The 19,833-nt window shown below is 45.3% G+C and overlaps 2 protein-coding genes across 2 annotated transcripts in view; one reads left to right on the forward strand and one right to left on the reverse strand.

The window, feature by feature from the left end:
• Nucleotides 1-6,373, reverse strand: part of tnks2.S (tankyrase, TRF1-interacting ankyrin-related ADP-ribose polymerase 2 S homeolog) — a 44,839-nt gene extending 38,466 nt beyond the window's left edge. Inside the window, exons 1-2 of the mRNA XM_018227499.2 lie at nt 5,796-6,373; nt 296-520 (exon numbers count right to left, since the gene is read on the reverse strand). Of these exons, the coding sequence (XP_018082988.1) occupies nt 296-520; nt 5,796-5,997 (427 nt within the window). The 5' untranslated portion in view covers nt 5,998-6,373. The remainder of the gene's footprint in view (nt 1-295; nt 521-5,795) is intronic.
• Nucleotides 6,374-15,444: 9,071 nt separating this feature from the next.
• LOC108697455 (toll-like receptor 13) lies at nt 15,445-18,950 on the forward strand. The gene has a single exon (XM_018227500.2). It carries the CDS (start codon nt 15,462-15,464, stop codon nt 18,150-18,152), a length of 2,691 nt encoding a protein of 896 aa, XP_018082989.1. The 5' UTR covers nt 15,445-15,461; the 3' UTR covers nt 18,153-18,950.
• Nucleotides 18,951-19,833: the final 883 nt, after the last annotated feature.

Consider the following 19,833-nt stretch of genomic DNA (forward strand, 5'->3'; position numbering starts at 1 on the left):
GTTTCAGGATAACGGATCCCATATCTGTACCAATAGGGCCAGCTCGGCCCCCACTATATATGATGCACACACAGACTGCTTTTGTAAGCCCTTACTGAAATTGAAAATGCATATACACATTCTTATAATACACCTGATTTGACAAGCCAATATATTAATAATCATATAAACACCTTCCTAGTTCTAGTATTCAGTAAATGTTTCTGCCATGTTTTATGGTAGAACTTTTTAAAATGAGAAGATAATGAAAATGGTGTTTAAGAAATTCAGTACAAGTTTCTCTTTTGGCACATACCTATGCAAACATCAATTTTGCCCTTGATGGCTGCTTCATGGAGAGGGGTATAGTTCCAATTGTCCCGGGCATTTGGATCAGCACCGTGCCTCAGCAGAAGACTCACCACTTCAGCATGGCCAAATGAACATGCATTATGGATTGGAATAAGCCCACCATCATCACGAGCATGGACGTTGGCACCACTCTGCAGAAGATGTTCTACCACATCTTTTCGACCAAATCCTAGAAAAGTAAAAAAATAAGGCTTTATTCTTTACCTTGGTTTGCACTCCTACTACTAATCTCGCACAATGTTTTTCTTTTTTTCGAGTAGTAATCATAGTCAAGATCCCAATGTATTTAGTTCACTTATGTTTCCATAAAATTACTGAAGAAAAAAATGTAATTATGCACATGGCCAGTGCCAGCACGTGTGATTTACCCCTCCATGCTGGCCTGGGAAGAGGTGATATTTTGGGGTCAAATTACTTAATTGCATCTCGAGGGATCCATGCTCAGAGTAATGGTTAGCATTATGGTAAAAGCTGAGAGATGAGAAATAGAGCATACTTCCCCATGTGTGTAGTAACAGAACAAGAATAGGATTGCAAAATAAGTGGATTCTGACCATAAAATGTGCATTTCTGGCCACAAAACAACCCTATGTGCACAGTAACAAGCCATACAAATTCCTGCATGTCACAACATGCTCAAAGAAGCAGCAGTGTCTTCTCAGCTTTTCAGATCAGTCACTTGGTTTTTAATTGTGGAAATTCTGAATATATACAAAGCAGAATATTAGTAGAAAAAAAAAAAAAGTCTCTATATTAAAGGGGTGGTTCACCTTTGATTTACTTTTAACGTTTTATAAAATAGCTAATTCTAAGCAACTTTTCAACTGGCCTAAATTTTTTTCTTTTTTATACTTTAATTATAAACATATAAATAAATATAGCTTAAATTGTTTGCCATCTTCTGAATCTTTCCAGCTTTCAAATAGAGGTCACTGACCCCATCTAAAAAACAAATGCTGTAAGCCTAAACATTTATCATTATTGCTACTTTGTATTACTCATCTTTCTATTCAGGCCCTCTCCTACTCATTTTCCAGTCTCTTATTCAAATCAATGCATGGTTGCTAGGGTAGCCTAGCAACCAGATTGCAGACTAGAGAACTGCTGAATAAAAAGCTAAATAACACATAAAAAATGAAACCCAATTGCAAATTGTATCAGAATATCATTCTATCATACTAAAAGTTAATTTAAAGGCGAACCGCCCTTTAAATATCTTTAGATTTTCTACAGGAAACCCTCTACTTTTTACCATAGGAAAATGAACCTTGGAGCATGTTGGTGTCTTGTGACTTAAGTGTTGGAAAAACCCTTCCACATTCCCTCAGAAACAGAGAAAGTGGAGAAAAGGAATCTTAACAGAACTCAATCAAAGGAGCACACATCACAACCAATAAAATACTAACATTATAAATGTTCTAGCAAGCAGAAGTGAAATATGTGAATGTCATAAGATGTCATTTTACATCTGTCAAAATACGGACCTGCTTATGGACCCCTGTCGTACCAACATATTTCATTCCGCACAGACATTCTATGCAACAGATCACATACTTAGTTTGACAATTAAAATAATCACATGTTTATTCTCATAACAATTCCTCTATATAGTAGATAAAAGCAACAAGAACCAGAAGGAAATCAACCACAGATTAATGGGGTGGGAAAAGTGGCTCTGGGTATCTGCGATAACTATAATGAACTCACCAGGTAAAAGAAATGGGCCAATATTTATTACCAATAGTCTTTATTGATTGACTTACTTTACTGTTCAAAAAAGGAAATGAACAGTTAGGGGCAAATTTACTTATGGTCGAATATCGAGGGTTAATTAACCCTCGATATTCGACTGCCGAATGGAAATCCTTCAACTATCGAAGGATTTACCGCAATTCGCTCGATCGAACAAACGAAAAATTAAATCCTTCGATTCAAAGGATTTTAATCCGTCGATCGAACGATTTTTCTTCGACCAAAAAAAGCTTGCTAAGCCAATGGGGACCTTCCCCATAGGCTAACATTGACTTCGGTAGGTTTCAGGTGGCGAACTAGGGGGTCGAAGTTTTTTTTTAAAGAGACAGTACTTGACTATCGAATGGTCGAATAGTCGAACGATTTTTAGTTCGAATCGTTCGATTCGAAGTCGAAGGTCGAAGTAGCCAATTCGGTGGTCGAAGTAGCCAAAAAAAAACATTCGAAATTCGAAGTTTTTTTTTATTCTATTCCTTCACTCGAACTAAGTAAATGGGCCCCTTAAACTCTCCTTAGATTTATTAGGGAATGTTCATCCATATTTGATTTTAAGAAATCATATGAAATATTCCCATTCGAATAGCCTCAAAGGAAGTTCCTTTGATTTATACAGAGAATTGAACCCTAAAACTTAATACAGTCAAAAATGCCATATTTTATATAATGAGTTTATTGCACCAGCCTAAAGTTTCAGCTTCTCAATAGAAGCAATGATCCAGGACCAGGGGGTCACCATCTTGGAAAGTGTCTCACATGCTCAGTGGGCTCTGAGCAGTTGTTGAGAAGCTAAGATGAGGGGTCGTCGCAAATAATCAAACAGAAAATGAGGTTTGTCTGTATTATAAACTACAGGGATGAATATTATTTTCTGATGCTATTTATACTGTTTTTTGTGCTGCCATGTAGTAATTATCAGTATTAATCACTAATTAGCCTTATATTGTGACATTTCTATTCTATGTGTACTGTATATTGTGAGTGGCTCCCTAAGCTCAGTAAGTGACAGCAGCACAGAGCATGTGCGGTGAATCAGCAGAAAAGAAGATGGGGAGACACTTTGGAGACACAGATCTTACCTGCTAAAGGGCTGTGGTTGCCTTGGGCTGGTACAGAAGCCCAAAACATAATGTATAACATTTCTAGCCTACTTCTTATGTTTAGCTTAAGTTCTCCTTTATGTCCCTTTTGCATGCTCTCAATCAATTGTACTTCCGAGATGGCAAAGCTATAACATATTGGTGAAGACACAAATCTATTTTTTTTACAAGCCTTCTCTGTCAATTTGCCATTACCAGATAAAATAGGTTGGCCTGACAGTGTATAAATGTTTTTTGTGTATCTTCAGTTGCAAAAACAATGTTGCAACTTTTGGTTCAGCCACAGTAAAAAATTTTAACTAATTATTAATGAGGATGAATAAAAGTTATGTATTAAAGGGGTTGTTCACCTTTAAATTAACTTTTAGTATGGTGTAGAGAGTGATATTCTGAGGAAATTTGCAATTGGTATTCATTTTATATTATTTGTATTTTTTGAGTTATTTAGCTTTTCATTTTGCACCTCTACAGCTTGCTATTTTAGCAATCTGGTTGCTAGGGTCTAAATTACCCTAGTAACCACGCACTGATTTGAATAAGAGACTGAAATATGAATAGGAGAGGTCTGAATAGAAAGATGATTAATTAAAAGTAACAATAACAATACATTTGTAGCCTTACAGAGCATTTGTTTTTAGATGGGGTCAATGACCCCCATTTGAAAGCTGGAAAGAGTCAGAAGAAGGCAAATATTTAAAAAACGATAAAAAAATAATGAAGACCAATTGAAAAGTTGCTTAGAATTAGCTATACTATAACATACTAAAAGTTAGCTTTAAGCAGAACCACCCCTTTAAGGGCTAAACTACTTGGGATATTTTGATCAGATTTTGTGGGTCAAATTTTATCTGATCTTGCTATATATATATATATATATATATATATATATATATATATATATATATATATATATATATATATATATATATATATATATATATATATATATATATATATAAGGGGGACAGCAAATCACAGCCCTGCAGTCACACAAGCACAGACAGGCTTCAGTTCACTATCAGGTCCTGCTCGCTGCTGATTGGTTCCTGTCCTACAGTGCTGTGAGGTGAGAGCCACCAGCTCCCCTGTACAGCCTGGAAATTCAGGGAGCAGGAAGTGGAAGAGAAGGGAGGGATTTCATTAGGGTTTTTGCAGAAATATTCAATAAATCAGCCTGAAATGCTACTTTTTTAAACACAATTATTCTATATCTAAATGAGTATAATGCACTGGTACATTCTTATTTTTTACAATGCCTATTGTTGGCTCCCATTCTGCCCGCAGGCTCCACTAATTTTTAAAACAACCCAGCAGGATAATCTACAGAATCTTGGAAATCTGGGCCAAACCATGAAAAATGATTAGACAGTGCTGCCGCAGGACACGTAGTCCTGTATAACCAGGGGACGAGGATGAAGATGCTGCTTCACCCCCTTAGTACCCGCTACAGCATTTTCTTACCCAAATCCACCCACGTGTGCAGCAAGACTATGACTATTCCTCTCAATGAACAGAAGTACATGCAGTCACATTGCCATATTTTTCCCCCAAGCACAGAAAATGCAGTGTGATAAGAACCTAAAAGCCCTGCATGAGAACGGACTTGCTACATTCCTTCAAAGGAGACATATTGGATAAATGAAAAAAAAACTAATTTTGTAGGCAATTGTAAGTAATATATGGTGTTGCTTTTACATGGGGCTAAAAATGAATATCTTTAAAAATAGCCCCTTTGTTGGAGCTCCCTATTGATGATCGCTGGTCCCTGTCTGTGTTTCAAATGAGGAGTGGGTGTGTTCTAACTGTCCCTGCCAGAAGCCAATCACAGCCCTGCAGTCACACAAGCGCAGACATGTTTAGTTCCCTATCAGGTCCTGCTAGCTGCTGATTGGTTCCTGTCCTACAGTGCAGTGATCTGAGAACCGCCGGCTCCCCTGCACAGCCTGGGAATTCAGGGAGCAGGAAGTGGAAGAGATGGGAGGGATTATTAGGGTTTTTTGTAGAAATATTCAATAAATCAGCCTGAAACTCTACTTTTATGGGCTAGTCCACACGGGGAGATAGCGACGCGTTTGCGGTCGCGGCGACAAAGCGCCGCGACAGTCGCCGCGACCGGCGCAGGCGACAGTTTTGTATGGGCGCCTATGTAAAAACGCCTGTGCTAACCACACGAGGCGATGCGCTTTTCAACAGTCGTCTGAAAAAGCCTGGCGAGGCTTTGTCGCTATCTCCCCGTGTGGAATAGCCCTTAAGCACAATTCTTCTATATCTAAATGAGTATAATGCACCCTGGTACATTCTTATTTTTTTGTTTTTTTACACAAAATGTCTCCTTTCAGGAGTCATAAAGACAGGGAAGAGAAATGGATAGAGATATGCTGTTGCAGCTAGAGTTTATGAGTTAAAAGCCATGGGAAATGTAGAAAGGGAAGTTGCTTCCATTGAGTAAGGAGTGCTGACCCCAATAAACACAATAACAAGTAGAAATAGAAGTAATGGCAGTAACATCTATGCTCTCAAGCAGGGGCTAGTGGAGGGCAGGCAGTGCAGGAAGTGAAGATCTGCCCATTCCCCCTGCTGAGGCCTGAGCTTTACCTGCAGCAAAATGAAGCGGGGTGGATTTCCTGCCGGCAGTGTCGCGACTGTTCACGTTGTCGGAATTCACCAGCTTTCTCACCCGCTCCACGTCCCCGTTCCTACAAGCTTCGAACAGCTCTCGAGCCGGCTCCCCGCCCGCACCTATATTTCCGTGAGAAGCTGCCGAACCCGAGGCCCCGGCGCAGCGCCGTCCCGACATCCTCCACCAACACTCCGTCGCTCCCGGCTTGACGGGCGAAGAAGAAGGAGCCGTCGCGCCCAGGTTGCCGTGCAAAGCTCTCGCTGTCAGACCGCACTCTCCTCCTTTCCTCCGACCCACCGGACGGGTCAGTGAGATTCTAAGGCCATTCCCGGAAGGGTCCCCGCAACCCTGGGCCGCCGTCTCGCACTGATTTCTAGGGCAGCCTCCTAAGCATTATTATAGCAATGACACCGCCATCTCCGCTCGCTATTCCCGGAACCCAAATCAATCACATCTACGAAAATCCTAGTTCTCGGAGGGATCACGTGACGACAACGCAGTAATAAGGAAATCGGAGGTGGCGACGGGAACGCGCATACCGACACATGACTCGGATGCGAGCGCGTAGCGTACGTCACGGAAATTAGCCAGAAAAGCGTGGCGTGTGTACAGGAGATACCCAGTGTATTGTGTCATTATGTACATATAACAGAGTTATGGCTTTTTACTTATATCTGGGTCTTTACCCTGACACCCGAAACATCGCCATCCACAATCTAAATCTTGGTGATTTTTGGTCAAGCCCCGCCTCCCCAGAGATATAAATGGGTGGGTACAAAGAGGACATGGCTCAGGCTGAGAGAGGTGCAGGGCCTGATTTAAACATTGGGCGCCCTTAGGTCCACTGCCGTTCATCACCCGTGTCCCCTCCAGGGGGAGATGAGCAATGGGGATTCGCGCAAGGGAAATTTAAAAAATCATTGTTTCTCCAGCGCATCCCCACTGTTTTTGAACCAATGTGGGTGTGGTTGGTAGGGTTACGACCTGGCACCGGCCTAGCCGGTAAAACACCTACCAAGGCCGGGGCCGGTATTGCAAATTTACCGGCAATGTAGCTGCCGGTAAATTTGTAATACCCTTAAAAAGACCCCTCGGCCTACCCCCAATCCCCAAGCTTTTTCCTCCGTTTTCGTCCTGGCTACGCCGTGGCCCCACCCCTTTATGGCACAACTCTGCCCCTTTGATGTCACACCCCACCCCTTTTTGTACCCGCCCCCCACCAGCCGGTAAGAAAGTTAGCAAAAGGTGGCAACCCTAGTGGTTGGGCAGTATGCTGCCCCCCTAAAATCCTGCTGCCCTAGGCCCGGGCTTAGGGGCCTTTCCACAAATCCGGGCCTGGAGAGGTGACAGGGCTGCCAACATTATCCCATTCATTCAAGTGATAAAAACAGTGTCGAACTGGGAGTTGGGTTGCCACCTGGCTGGTATTTTTCCGGCCTGGCCGGTAAAAATGATGGTTGATCCCAATGTTATTAATAGGGAAAAAAGATAAATATAAAGGAAGGCCGGTATTGGCAACCCTAACTGGGACACCAGGGGCCCACCCAAAAACCTTAGACCAGGGGCTCACTCTCAGTAATATTATTATTCTTCTCCTCACTCAAACTCTGTTCTCCAAGTCTCTATTCTTTACATACTATAATCTAGTATTCCATCTATTTAGCCTCTTTGTTCTCAAATAAATAGGTAATGACCATGAAATAGGCCAAAACTTTAGCAGCACAAGGCCCACTGACTCCGAGGCCCACTGGGAGTTTTCCTGGTATCCCGGTGGGCCAGTCCAACACTGGATATAAATCTTGGCAAATGAAGCGTATATTCCATCTTTACCAGTGCGGCTGTGCTTCCTGGCGTTTAGTTTTTAGAATCACAGTTTTACTGGCAGTGATGAGGTTTCAGTCAGAAATAAGCACAGCTACTATGTTTTTTGTGGAAATCTAACATGGCAGAGAAACCAAGCCATCTTGCATTAGCCACAGTACAAAGTGTAGGAAATGCAGAATTGCCTTTGCTGGAATCAGTGGCCCTAGTTCAAAATATGAAATTCTACCCCAAACCTTGTATCTTGATCTAGCAAACATTTCAGTGAACATTGTGGTGCACATTCACGGAGGACAAAGTGGTTAACGCTAGCTACAATTCGCCAGTGTTGTCATCCGCAGAGACATCGCCAATTCACTAAGAGGAGCCAATTCGCTAGCAAAAGAGGCCGTCGCTAGCGGTCGTTCGCACTCTATCGCCAGGTGATGTTTCGCTCTGGTGAAAGGTTATTACTCTGCAAATTCACTAAAGTGGGGATTTTACTGAACGTTACCCCTTTCACCAGAGTTGACTTTGCCACCTCAGACCAGGCAAAGTGCTAAAAAGTAGCTAGATCTTCCTCAATCTTCTGTCACTTACATCATATTCTGTGTGCCGAAAATGCAATAAAGTTCCAAAAACGCTGGCAACTTTTGCTTTTTTTGAAGCAGGATTGCCTGCAAAACTAAACTTTTTTTGGGTACCCAGATTTCTCCAGACATTTCATAACATATGGAACATTTATTTTACAGTGAGATCATGTGTAGGGCATTATTTTAACTCTCTTGTCTTTATTAAGGTTCCCTGGACATTTGTAATAAAAAGTGGTAACTTCAAGCATTTGCACCAACATTTATAATAAAGACCTCCATACAACTTTAAATTACCTGCCCTATGCAAATTGACCTAAGCGCAAGATCACTAGCGAATTTTCGCTAGGCACAAACTGTCAGGTAGGTAGGGGGCGCTGTGGAGACTGATAGGGAAAGGGCGAGTCCTTGAGGCAGGAGCTGTATGTGTCTAGGTAACACTTGAAGGGAAAGCAGGAACAATTTGATGAGGGCGAAGGGTCAGTCTGGATCAGGTGCAGAACAGGACGGAGAGGGCGAAGATCAGGACTGGACTGGACTAGGCAGGAAGAAGAGGGCGACGACTCAGAACAGGAACAGGCTGGACGGGGCAGGAGTGGAACAGGAACAGACTGGATGGGACAGGACGGAGCAGGTGTAGATCAGATCAAATTGGGGATAGAGTGCAGAGGGAGACGAGAGTGGAAAGGGGGAGAGGACTGAGCAGGATAGCAAGAGAGGACTGGAGCAAGATAGCAGAGGGAGACTGGAGCAGGATAGCAAGATAGCAGAGGGAGACTGGAGCAGGATAGCAAGACAGGACTGGATAGCAAGACAGGACTGGAGCCGAGGATAGCGAGAGAGGGGTACAAGGCAGGGTCAGAAAGCAAGACTCAGGAACAGGCAAGACAAGGTCAGTACAAGGTGAAGTCAGGGCAAGGGACAACAGGAAGCAGAAATCAGGAACAAGCAAGGCAGGGTCAGGTCAAGGTCAAGGCTGGGAAGGTACAAGAAAGGGTAAAGCAAGACAAGACAAGGACAGGCAGACAAAGAGGAATAATAAGGGAAAAGGAGCAAGAGCTAGAACTACCTAGTTAGGGGCGCTGCCGCAGTACTAGGGAGAAACAATGCGATGCTCTGGCAAGGAGTGGTCTAAGTGCTGCCCTTAAATAGGGAAGATAATTGCAAAAAAGAAAAACTTACACTCGCACACCCTGGCCGTCCAAAATCAAACGAATCCCAGGTGCTCGATGTTAGAGGAATTGGGCAACCTCAAAAACAGCGTAGACACAGAACACACCGGCACAACATGGATAATTCTAGCAGGTTTAACCTTGCTCGTTTATTGCGGATGCAACGTTTCGGGGCGTGACCCCTTTCTCAAGCAAAGAAATGCTTGAGAAAGGGGTCACGCCCCGAAACGTTGCATCCGCAATAAACGAGCAAGGTTAAACCTGCTAGAATTATCCATGTTGTGCCGGTGTGTTCTGTGTCTGTGCTTAAATAGGGAAGAGTCAGCCCTGATTGGCTAATTGCAACTTGGCAGCAGCTAAGCTGGGGCTGGAGAGGCCAATCAGGCGGCAGCTGGGCTGGGGGTTCAGAGACCAGGTTACACATAGATAGCAACCCTACAGGCTGCTCATCTGGCCAAATGGTTAAGGTACCGAGCCAGAAACCCAAAGGTCCCTGGCTCGAATCCCAGCAATACCTGACACAAACGAACGCTAGTGCATCTTTGCTAAGAAATGTTTGCACTGTCAAAGTAACACTAGTGAAAAATCGCCAAAGTTCTGCGCCCAGGATGAAACTCTGCATATTAGTGAATTGGCGTATACTTACAAGTATAAGATGTACTCTCTTAAATCACAATTGCCAGTAAACTAAAGTAGAACCCCCATTTTAAATCCCCTGATTTTAAGTTTCCCCTCATTTTACATTGTTGTTTTGTGGTCCCACCTATATATTATTCATAATACATTTCCCTGATTTTACATTTTCCTGGATTTTACACCATTTTTTTCTGGTCCCCTGAAAAACGTAAAATGGGGGTTCTACTGTAAATGTGTAACTTTTGTTAACTAAACACAGTTTACCCTTCTTAGCTGTTTGTTTCATTTCTTTATAAAAAAAGAGGAAACAGATATAGACGAGCACAGTATTTCCTGAATGCTAATGAATTTCTCTGAGATGCCCTGTTCTGAAACAGCTGAGTATTATTACAAGCTTTTGGCATACGATGAATCAAAGCATCATGGATGTTCAACGTTTTCTTCTGGCATGGCTCTTCTGTATCTTCAGTTTTTACTATCTGTATGACATGAAAAGAACCTGTGATGTGATGGAAAAGGAGTTGTCAGGATCAGCCCGGGACTTGAACTCTGGTAGTGCTGTTCTGCTTATTTGCAGCACTTACCTGATGAGCCACTGGGGGCTCTCAGGGCTGATTCTGAACTTTTGAGTGTATTGTTTTCTGTTATCTGCCATTCACAGTCCGTTTTCCACCCACCTCGTTTACCCTCATGTGTTTCCCATTTCCTAATCACCTTCCCTTTATAAACCCCGCCCTGAGCTTTGCTCAGTGCTGAGTCATTGATTGTATCCTGTTTGTTCCTGACCTGCTATCTGAATCTGAATCTGAATCTGAATCTGAATCTGAATCTGAATCTGAATCTGAATCTGAATCTGAATCTGAATCTGAATCTGAATCTGAACCTGAACCTGAATCTGAACCTGAACCTTGAAAACCTTGTTTGTCTTGTTCCTGAAAACCTTGTTACCTTGTTTCCTGAGTGAGTACCTTTGTTCCTGTGTTCCCCATTTTTCCCTCACCATGTGGATTCCTCGATCAGCCATTTTGCTTGTTCCTGCCTTTTGTGTTTCTGTGTTCCGACTGCAATAAACCTACTATAATTTCTTCACCATCATGTCTTTGCCTACAATTACCTATGGCTACACCCCTGGGCGTCCACCATATCCACTCCCCTTGGAGTGGCTATCCTCGGTCACAACGGTTCCTCGTTGTGAACGTTACAGAATGACTCAGCCAAACTACAGGAAGCCTTTGGGAAAGCCCTCCATGCCTTCTGACTCTGTTGTTAAACTGCAACTCCCTTGGGATGGAGAGGGTAAGGCAGAAGACGCCATCCATTTCACTGATGATGTCTGGCAGGATTTTGTCTCCGATGATGAGTGGGAGGATTCAGCCTTCGATGAGGACTGGGAGGATCTAGACTCGGATGAAGATGAACTACAAACCGCTATCTGGCCTGTGTCAGATCGGCCACTTCCAGTTTTTGGGCCCTTGTCTCCTCCACAACCTTCTGCTCCTGTGGCAGCTGCCAAACCCAGGTCACCCTCTTTTTCTCTCAGACCTGAACCCCAGTTTATTAGTTTTTCTACAGTTTCCCAGCACCCTCTCCAGTCTCCAGCTCGTGTGCCGGCTCTTCAGTCACCTGCTCGTGTGCCGGCTCTTCAGTCACCTGCTCGTGTGCCGGCTCTTCAGTCACCTGCTCGTGTGCCGGCTCTTCAGTCACCTGCTCGTGTGCCGGCTCTTCAGTCACCTGCTCGTGTGCCGGCTCTTCAGTCACCTGCTCGTGTGCCGGCTCTTCAGTCACCTGCTCGTGTGCCGGCTCTTCAGTCACCTGCTCCTGTGCCGGCTCTTCAGTCACCTGCTCCTGTGCCGGCTCTTCAGTCACCTGCTCCTGTGCCGGCTCTCCAGCCACCTGCTCCTGTGCCGGCTCTCCAGTCTCCAGCTTTGGTGCCGGCTCTCCAGTCTCCAGCTTTGGTGCCGGCTCTCCAGTCTCCAGCTTTGGTGCCGGCTCTCCAGTCTCCAGCTTTGGTGCCGGCTCTCCAGTCTCCAGCTTTGGTGCCGGCTCTCCAGTCAGTCCTCTCTCCTGTGCCGGCTCTCCAGTCAGTCCTCTCTCCTGTGCCGGCTCTCCAGTCAGTCCTCTCTCCTGTGCCGGCTTCCCAGCCAGTCCTCTCTCCTGTGCCGGCTTCCCAGCCAGTCCTCGCTCCTGTGCCGGCTTCCCAGCCAGTCCTCGCTCCTGTGCCGGCTTCCCAGCCAGTCCTCGCTCCTGTGCCGGCTTCCCAGCCAGTCCTTGCTCCTGTGCCGGCTTCCCAGCCAGTCCTTGCTCCTGTGCCGGCTTCCCAGCCAGTCCTTGCTCCTGTGCCGGCTTCCCAGCCAGTCCTTGCTCCTGTGCCGGCTTCCCAGCCAGTCCTTGCTCCTGTGCCGGCTTCCCAGCCAGTCCTTGCTCCTGTGCCGGCTTCCCAGCCAGTCCTTGCTCCTGTGCCGGCTTCCCAGCCAGTCCTTGCTCCTGTGCCGGCTTCCCAGCCAGTCCTTGCTCCTGTGCCGGCTTCCCAGCCAGTCCTTGCTCCTGTGCCGGCTTCCCAGCCAGTCCTTGCTCCTGTGCCGGCTTCCCAGCCAGTCCTTGCTCCTGTGCCGGCTTCCCAGCCAGTCCTTGCTCCTGTGCCGGCTTCCCAGCCAGTCCTTGCTCCTGTGCCGGCTTCCCAGCCAGTCCTTGCTCCTGTGCCGGCTTCCCAGCCAGTCCTTGCTCCTGTGCCGGCTTCCCAGCCAGTCCTTGCTCCTGTGCCGGCTTCCCAGCCAGTCCTTGCTCCTGTGCCGGCTCCCCGAAAGCTGCCTGTGCCGGCTCCCCGAAAGCTGCCTGTGCCGGCTCCCCGAAAGCTGCCTGTGCCGGCTCCCCGAAAGCTGCCTGTGCCGGCTCCCCGAAAGCTGCCTGTGCCGGCTCCCCGAAAGCTGCCTGTGCCTGCTCCCCGAAAGCTGCCTGCAGCCCAGACGGTTCCAGTCTCCGTGCCTGCAGCCCAGCCGGTTCCAGTCTCCGTGCCTGCAGCCCAGCCGGTTCCAGTCTCCGTGCCTGCAGCCCAGCCGGTTCCAGTCTCCGTGCCTGCAGCCCAGCCGGTTCCAGTCTCCGTGCCTGCAGCCCAGCCGGTTCCAGTCTCCGTGCCTGCAGCCCAGCCGGTTCCAGTCTCCGTGCCTGCAGCCCAGCCGGTTCCAGTCTCCGTGCCTGCAGCCCAGCCGGTTCCAGTCTCCGTGCCTGCAGCCCAGCCGGTTCCAGTCTCCGTGCCTGCAGCCCAGCCGGTTCCAGTCTCCGTGCCTGCAGCCCAGCCGGTTCCAGTCTCCGTGCCTGCAGCCCAGCCGGTTCCAGTCTCCGTGCCTGCAGCCCAGACGGTTCCAGTCTCCGTGCCTGCAGCCCAGACGGTTCCAGTCTCCGTGCCAGCAGCCCAGACGGTTCCAGTCTCCGTGCCAGCAGCCCAGCCAGACTCCGTTCCCGTGCCAGCTCACAGACGACTGCTTCTTCCCGAGCCAGTTTCTGTACGGTTTGCCCTGGCCTCCGGGCCTGAGGACCTGTTTGCCCTGGCCTCCGGGCCTGAGGACCTGTTTGCCCTGGCCTCCGGGCCTGAGGACCTGTTTGCCCTGGCCTCCGGGCCTGAGGACCTGTTTGCCCTGGCCTCCGGGCCTGAGGACCTGTTTGCCCTGGCCTCCGGGCCTGAGGACCTGTTTGCCCTGGCCTCCGGGCCTGAGGACCTGTTTGCCCTGGCCTCCGGGCCTGAGGACCTGTTTGCCCTGGCCTCCGGGCCTGAGGACCTGTTTGCCCTGGCCTCCGGGCCTGAGGACCTGTTTGCCCTGGCCTCCGGGCCTGAGGACCTGCCTGCCCTGGATAGTGCCACTTTCCCTGCTACTGGACCTGGTAGGGCGGTTAATCCTGTCTCTATCAGGTCTATTGCTGTAGGTGTTGGTATTGCTGTCCTGGCTTGCCTCTTCCTATTTCTAACGGGTGCCTGTGCTCCTGGTCCGCCACCTGTGATGGGTGCCTGTGCTCCTGGTCCGCCACCTGTGATGGGTGCCTGTGCTCCTGGTCCGCCACCTGTGATGGGTGCCTGTGCTCCTGGTCCGCCACCTGTGATGGGTGCCTGTGCTCCTGGTCCGCCACCTGTGATGGGTGCCTGTGCTCCTGGTCCGCCACCTGTGATGGGTGCCTGTGCTCCTGGTCCGCCACCTGTGATGGGTGCCTGTGCTCCTGGTCCGCCACCTGTGATGGGTGCCTGTGCTCCTGGTCCGCCACCTGTGATGGGTGCCTGTGCTCCTGGTCCGCCACCTGTGATGGGTGCCTGTGCTCCTGGTCCGCCACCTGTGATGGGTGCCTGTATTCCTGGTCTGCCACCCGTGATGGGTGTCCGAACTCCTGATCCGCCACCCGTGATGGGTGCCTGTATTCCTGGTCTGCCACCCGTGATGGGTGTCCAAGCTCCTGGGCCGCCACCTGTAATGGGTGCCTGTATTGATCTTGTCTGTCTTCATGTCCTGGTTTCCGACTCTGGCTGTGATATCCTGGCTCCTAATTCTGCCAATGTTCCTGTTCTGGCTCCTGACCCCAGCAATTTCTTTGTTTTGTTTTCCAATCCTCAAGAAGCTCCTGTTCTCGTTTCTGGCGAGGCTTCGGCCCATTTCCCCAGGGTTTGGACTAAAATGGATGGGGGACCATTTGATCCTGGGATCGCCCGGAGGTCGATCCTCAAGGGGGGGGTAATGTCAGGATCAGCCCGGGACTTGAACTCTGGTAGTGCTGTTCTGCTTATTTGCAGCACTTACCTGATGAGCCACTGGGGGCTCTCAGGGCTGATTCTGAACTTTTGAGTGTATTGTTTTCTGTTATCTGCCATTCACAGTCCGTTTTCCACCCACCTCGTTTACCCTCATGTGTTTCCCATTTCCTAATCACCTTCCCTTTATAAACCCCGCCCTGAGCTTTGCTCAGTGCTGAGTCATTGATTGTATCCTGTTTGTTCCTGACCTGCTATCTGAATCTGAATCTGAATCTGAATCTGAATCTGAATCTGAATCTGAATCTGAATCTGAATCTGAATCTGAATCTGAATCTGAATCTGAATCTGAATCTGAATCTGAACCTGAACCTGAATCTGAACCTGAACCTTGAAAACCTTGTTTGTCTTGTTCCTGAAAACCTTGTTACCTTGTTTCCTGAGTGAGTACCTTTGTTCCTGTGTTCCCCATTTTTCCCTCACCATGTGGATTCCTCGATCAGCCATTTTGCTTGTTCCTGCCTTTTGTGTTTCTGTGTTCCGACTGCAATAAACCTACTATAATTTCTTCACCATCATGTCTTTGCCTACAATTACCTATGGCTACACCCCTGGGCGTCCACCATATCCACTCCCCTTGGAGTGGCTATCCTCGGTCACAACGGTTCCTCGTTGTGAACGTTACAGGAGTATTTTGAGAAATATGGATACATAATGTTCAATTGCTTGCATGACTATGAAGCAAATTTTACTCTTGCGACATATTGTGAATTGAAATATGGCAAGAGTGATCTGCATCAGTTGTTAGTGGAAGTTCCAGTAGCAACAGATTGGCTGTGTCTTTCTCTCTATAACATCACTGTTAAAACAGAAATATTTTCTCGGCTAACAAACCTGAGAGCTTTATATGTATATGGTAAATTTGTGCTACAACCAGGAAGTTTTATAAACCTTCCACAACTCTCTGCTCTCTGGATTGAACTCTGGGTTGCGCCGACGAGTGAATTCTCTGTTGGCAATGTTGATTTAAAAGGACTAAGCACTATCAAGCATCTCAGGTTAAGCGGGATTGGCCTCTCAGCTTTCAATAAGACAAGATTTGAGGATCTGCACCAACTTGATGATCTTGCTTTGGAAAATAATGATATAAGATCATTTTCATCTGTTACTAAAAAACTGACCAACTTAACCAGCTTAAAAACGCTATCCATAATTGAAAGCATTGCAGAGCTTTCAGCTGAAGATTGTCTTCCCGGTGAATTCTTTAGTATTATTAGTTTGAATGTCAATCCCATACTAAGTTTTGAAAACAATTCATTATGCAACTTTCCACAACTGACTTCTTTTAAAGCCACTGTTAATGACATTGAAACTGTTTTCCGTTCTGGTCTTAAAAAAGTTGACAGCATTTCATTTCCATATTCTCAGTTATCAAATTTTCAGATCTGTTTCTACGTGGCCTTCTTTAAAGTCATGGAACTAAACATGTCCAATAACTATATTAAATATATTGAAACATCCAACGGCTCCTGCATAACTCTAAGGATTTTGGATCTATCATTTAATGAGATACAAAAGGTGTCTTTTAAGCAGATGGAAGACTTAAAGACAGTAATGGATCTCAACCTGTCTTATAACCAAATCAAAGTGCTGAACGTTTGCTCTTATGATAATTCCTCTTACGTCAAAATGGATCTCCTGTCTCTAAACGCATCCTCTAATGATTTAACACGATTGAGGCAGCGTCAGTTTGCATGTCTAAAAAACTTAAGGAAGCTGAATTTGGATCACAACTACATTCATACCATTGAAAACTGTGCATTTTGTGGTTTGGAGAACCTGGAGGTCCTGAATCTGGAATATAATAAGATGCATGAAATTGGGGACGACGATTTCAAAAACCTGTTTTGGTTAAAGCAGTTGAACTTGAAAGAAAATGAATTGAATGAACTTGATTACTGGGCATTTCAGGATTTACTGCAACTTGAAGAAATCAGTTTGACGTTTGCAGATGATGTAAAAGAAATGTCGTGGACTCGATACATTGCTAACACTTTAAAAAAGCTTTCTTTAAAAGCAAATGGAAACTACGTTATGTTGGCATCATCTGATGTTACTCAGTTGCAGCAATTAGAATATTTAGAGTTAGAAGCAGATATGATGAGCATTGATGATTGCTTTTCCTTTCCATTTTCAAGGATAAGAGAACTCCGATTATCAAACACTTGTGAGTTCATGTGTCTTGACCCAATGGTGCAAGCTTTGGAGAAGTTTATAAATGTAGAGAGTTTATATATCAATGCAAATTTTAAGCAATATTCAAAGGTTAATATGCTCAATTCTACTTTAAAGAATTTAGCTAAGCTGGAGTTTTTCATACTAGAAAGCACAGAAAATGCAGTAACCAGTTCACTAGTTAATGCCAATGAATTCTTCTGCGGCTTAATCAATTTAAAGACTTTATATCTGAAAAGTTCAGGAATTGAGGACTTCAGCTCAGAAGTTATGTTTCAAGATTTAAAATCATTGACAGTTTTAATCATAGAAGATCAAAATATAAAAGAGCTTAAAGAAAATGTGTTTTCTCCTATGCATGAGCTCAAATACATTTTTATGCCTGAGTCAAGTTTTTCTTGCAGTTGCAAACTCTCTTGGATAAATCAGTGGCTGGCCTTTAACAAACAAATTTCTTTTATTGACTACAACAGAAAGACTTGTTCTGTAAAAGAACAAAGCCAGTATTATAATCTGGTAGACTTTACAAATGAACATTGCAATGAAGGAGTAGAATTTATTATTTTCATTGGTTCATCAGTCACCATATCAATATTTATAATCATCTCTTTATTACAGGAAAGTATATGGTGGTATATGCAGTATATGTTCTATACAACTAAATGCTGGCTGTATCACAGGAGAAAAACGAGGGTTAGAGAGGAATATCAGTATGATGTGTTTGTGTCCTACAATTCTCATGATGAGCAATGGGTTATAGAGCAGTTTCTTCCAAACCTGGAGGAACATGGCCCTCCTTTCTTTAAAGTGTGTATCCACAACCGTGACTTTGAAATTGGCAGGGACATTGTAGACAACATAGTGGACTGTATATATAAAAGCAGATGGACAATCTGCCTTATCAGTCACAGTTACCTTCAAAGTAGCTGGTGCTCTGTAGAAATGCGAATGGCAATTTACAGGCTGGTAGCAGAGAGCAAGGATTCCCTAATAATTATATTTCTTCATAATATCTCTAGAGAAAAGTTGCACTATCATCACAAACTGACTAAGTTAATGCAAGAGAAAACCTATCTGAGCTGGCCAGATGATGCCAAAAGTCAGCAGCTGTTTTGGGCAAGATTGCGGAAAGTCATTGGAGGAGAAGTTGAAAGAGACCATAATCTCTAATAACATTGTACATTGTGTACAGTTTTATGTACCCCATTTAAAAAACAAGATTTGCTTTCAGATGTTTTTTCTGTAACCATAAACCCAGCGCTTTCCTCTCTACGCTGCCTGCTGCTTTTTAAGTTAATCCATACAGTTATAGTGCATAGAGAAATGTAAATCCATAAAGCTGTAGTTCATAAAGACATGCTGAACTTCAATCGACAAAAACAATGTGGCTGCTTTTACCCATATGGACTATATAACAGCAGATATACATAAAAGGTATATTTTGTGAACACAGTGAGTTATGCACTCATATTTTATATAACCTTTAAAGAGGAAGAAAGAACATACACTTTATATATGTTAATGATAAAGCATAAAGTTGGCCATAGACGTGTATCCAGTGAGCGATCGGATCATCACAATCTTCTGACCTGTCGCTAACCATTCAGATTAAATAAAGTAGCATAAGACGAAATCAGATGATATTCTGGCCATGAAATGACGGCAATCGTACATAAGTTATCTCCAACAAATAGTAGTGACAGTCACCAATTGATATTGTCAATGCATGCATAGAAATTATTAAAAGTCAACAGAAATATTTTAAATTGTCCAATCAACTAAACGACCGATCACCACAGAATGAAGATGATCCACAAAACAGTCCGAAAATCTTACAAAGCTTCAATTGGTGCAACTTTATCTTTGCGTCTATGGCCAGCTTTAGGATGTATAATACACACATAGCTGGCATCTATATCATGCAAATTTATCAGAAGGCTCTTTTAGGGGCACATTTACAAAGCTCGAGTGAAGGATTCGAATAAAAAAAACTTCGAATTTCGAAGTGTTTTTTGGGCTACTTCGACCATCGAATGGGCTAGTTCGACCTTCGACTACGACTTCGACTACGAATCGAACGATTCGAACTAAAAATCGTTCGACTATTCGACCATTCGATAATCGAAGTACTGTCTCTTTAAGAAAAATTTCGACCCCCTAGTTCGGCAGCTAAAAGCTACCGAACTCAATGTTAGCCTATGGGGAAGGTCCCCATAGGCTTGCCTGCGTTTTTTTGATCGAAGGATATTCCTTCGATCGTTGGATTAAAATCCTTCGAATCGTTCGATTCGAAGGATTTAATCGTTCGATCGAACGAATAATCCTTCGATCGTTCGATCGCAGGATTTGCGCTAAATCGTTCGACTTCGATATTCGAAGTCGAACGATTTTAGCTCCTGGTCGAATATCGAGGGTTAATTAACCCTCGATATTCGACCCTTAGTAAATCTGCCCCTTAGTGTGTATAGCATGTTGTTATCTCCCCCGCACAGGTGTTCACACAAGTAAATGCCCCTAATCTGGTAATTACCCCTCATTGCAGAGTCAGCGCAGTGGAGCTCACGGACGTCATCTAGTGGTGTTTCGGGAATCTTCGGGTCCCTTCAGCAATTTCCGTGGCTTTCGGTGCATGCGCAGCTGTTCAGGACCGGAATATTGCTGCAACTGCGCATGCACCAATACGGTGCTTACTTTCTGAAGTTTCCCGAAGCGCTGAAGATGGCTCCATGAGCTCCGCTGCGCTGACTCTTAAATGAGGGGTAATTACCAGCTTAGGGGCATTTACTTGTGTGAACACCGGTGTGGGACTATGGAGGGTAGGGGTTTTTATTAGCAAGGGGGTTTAGTTCTC

Source organism: Xenopus laevis, chromosome 7S (genome assembly GCF_017654675.1).
Source record: "Xenopus laevis strain J_2021 chromosome 7S, Xenopus_laevis_v10.1, whole genome shotgun sequence".
NCBI classification, from domain to species: domain Eukaryota; kingdom Metazoa; phylum Chordata; class Amphibia; order Anura; family Pipidae; genus Xenopus; species Xenopus laevis.

Coding starts and splice junctions, on each gene's coding strand:
- LOC108697455 (XM_018227500.2), top strand. CDS start 15,462: ATGTTCAATTGCTTGCATGACTATGAAGCAAATTTTACTCTTGCGACA.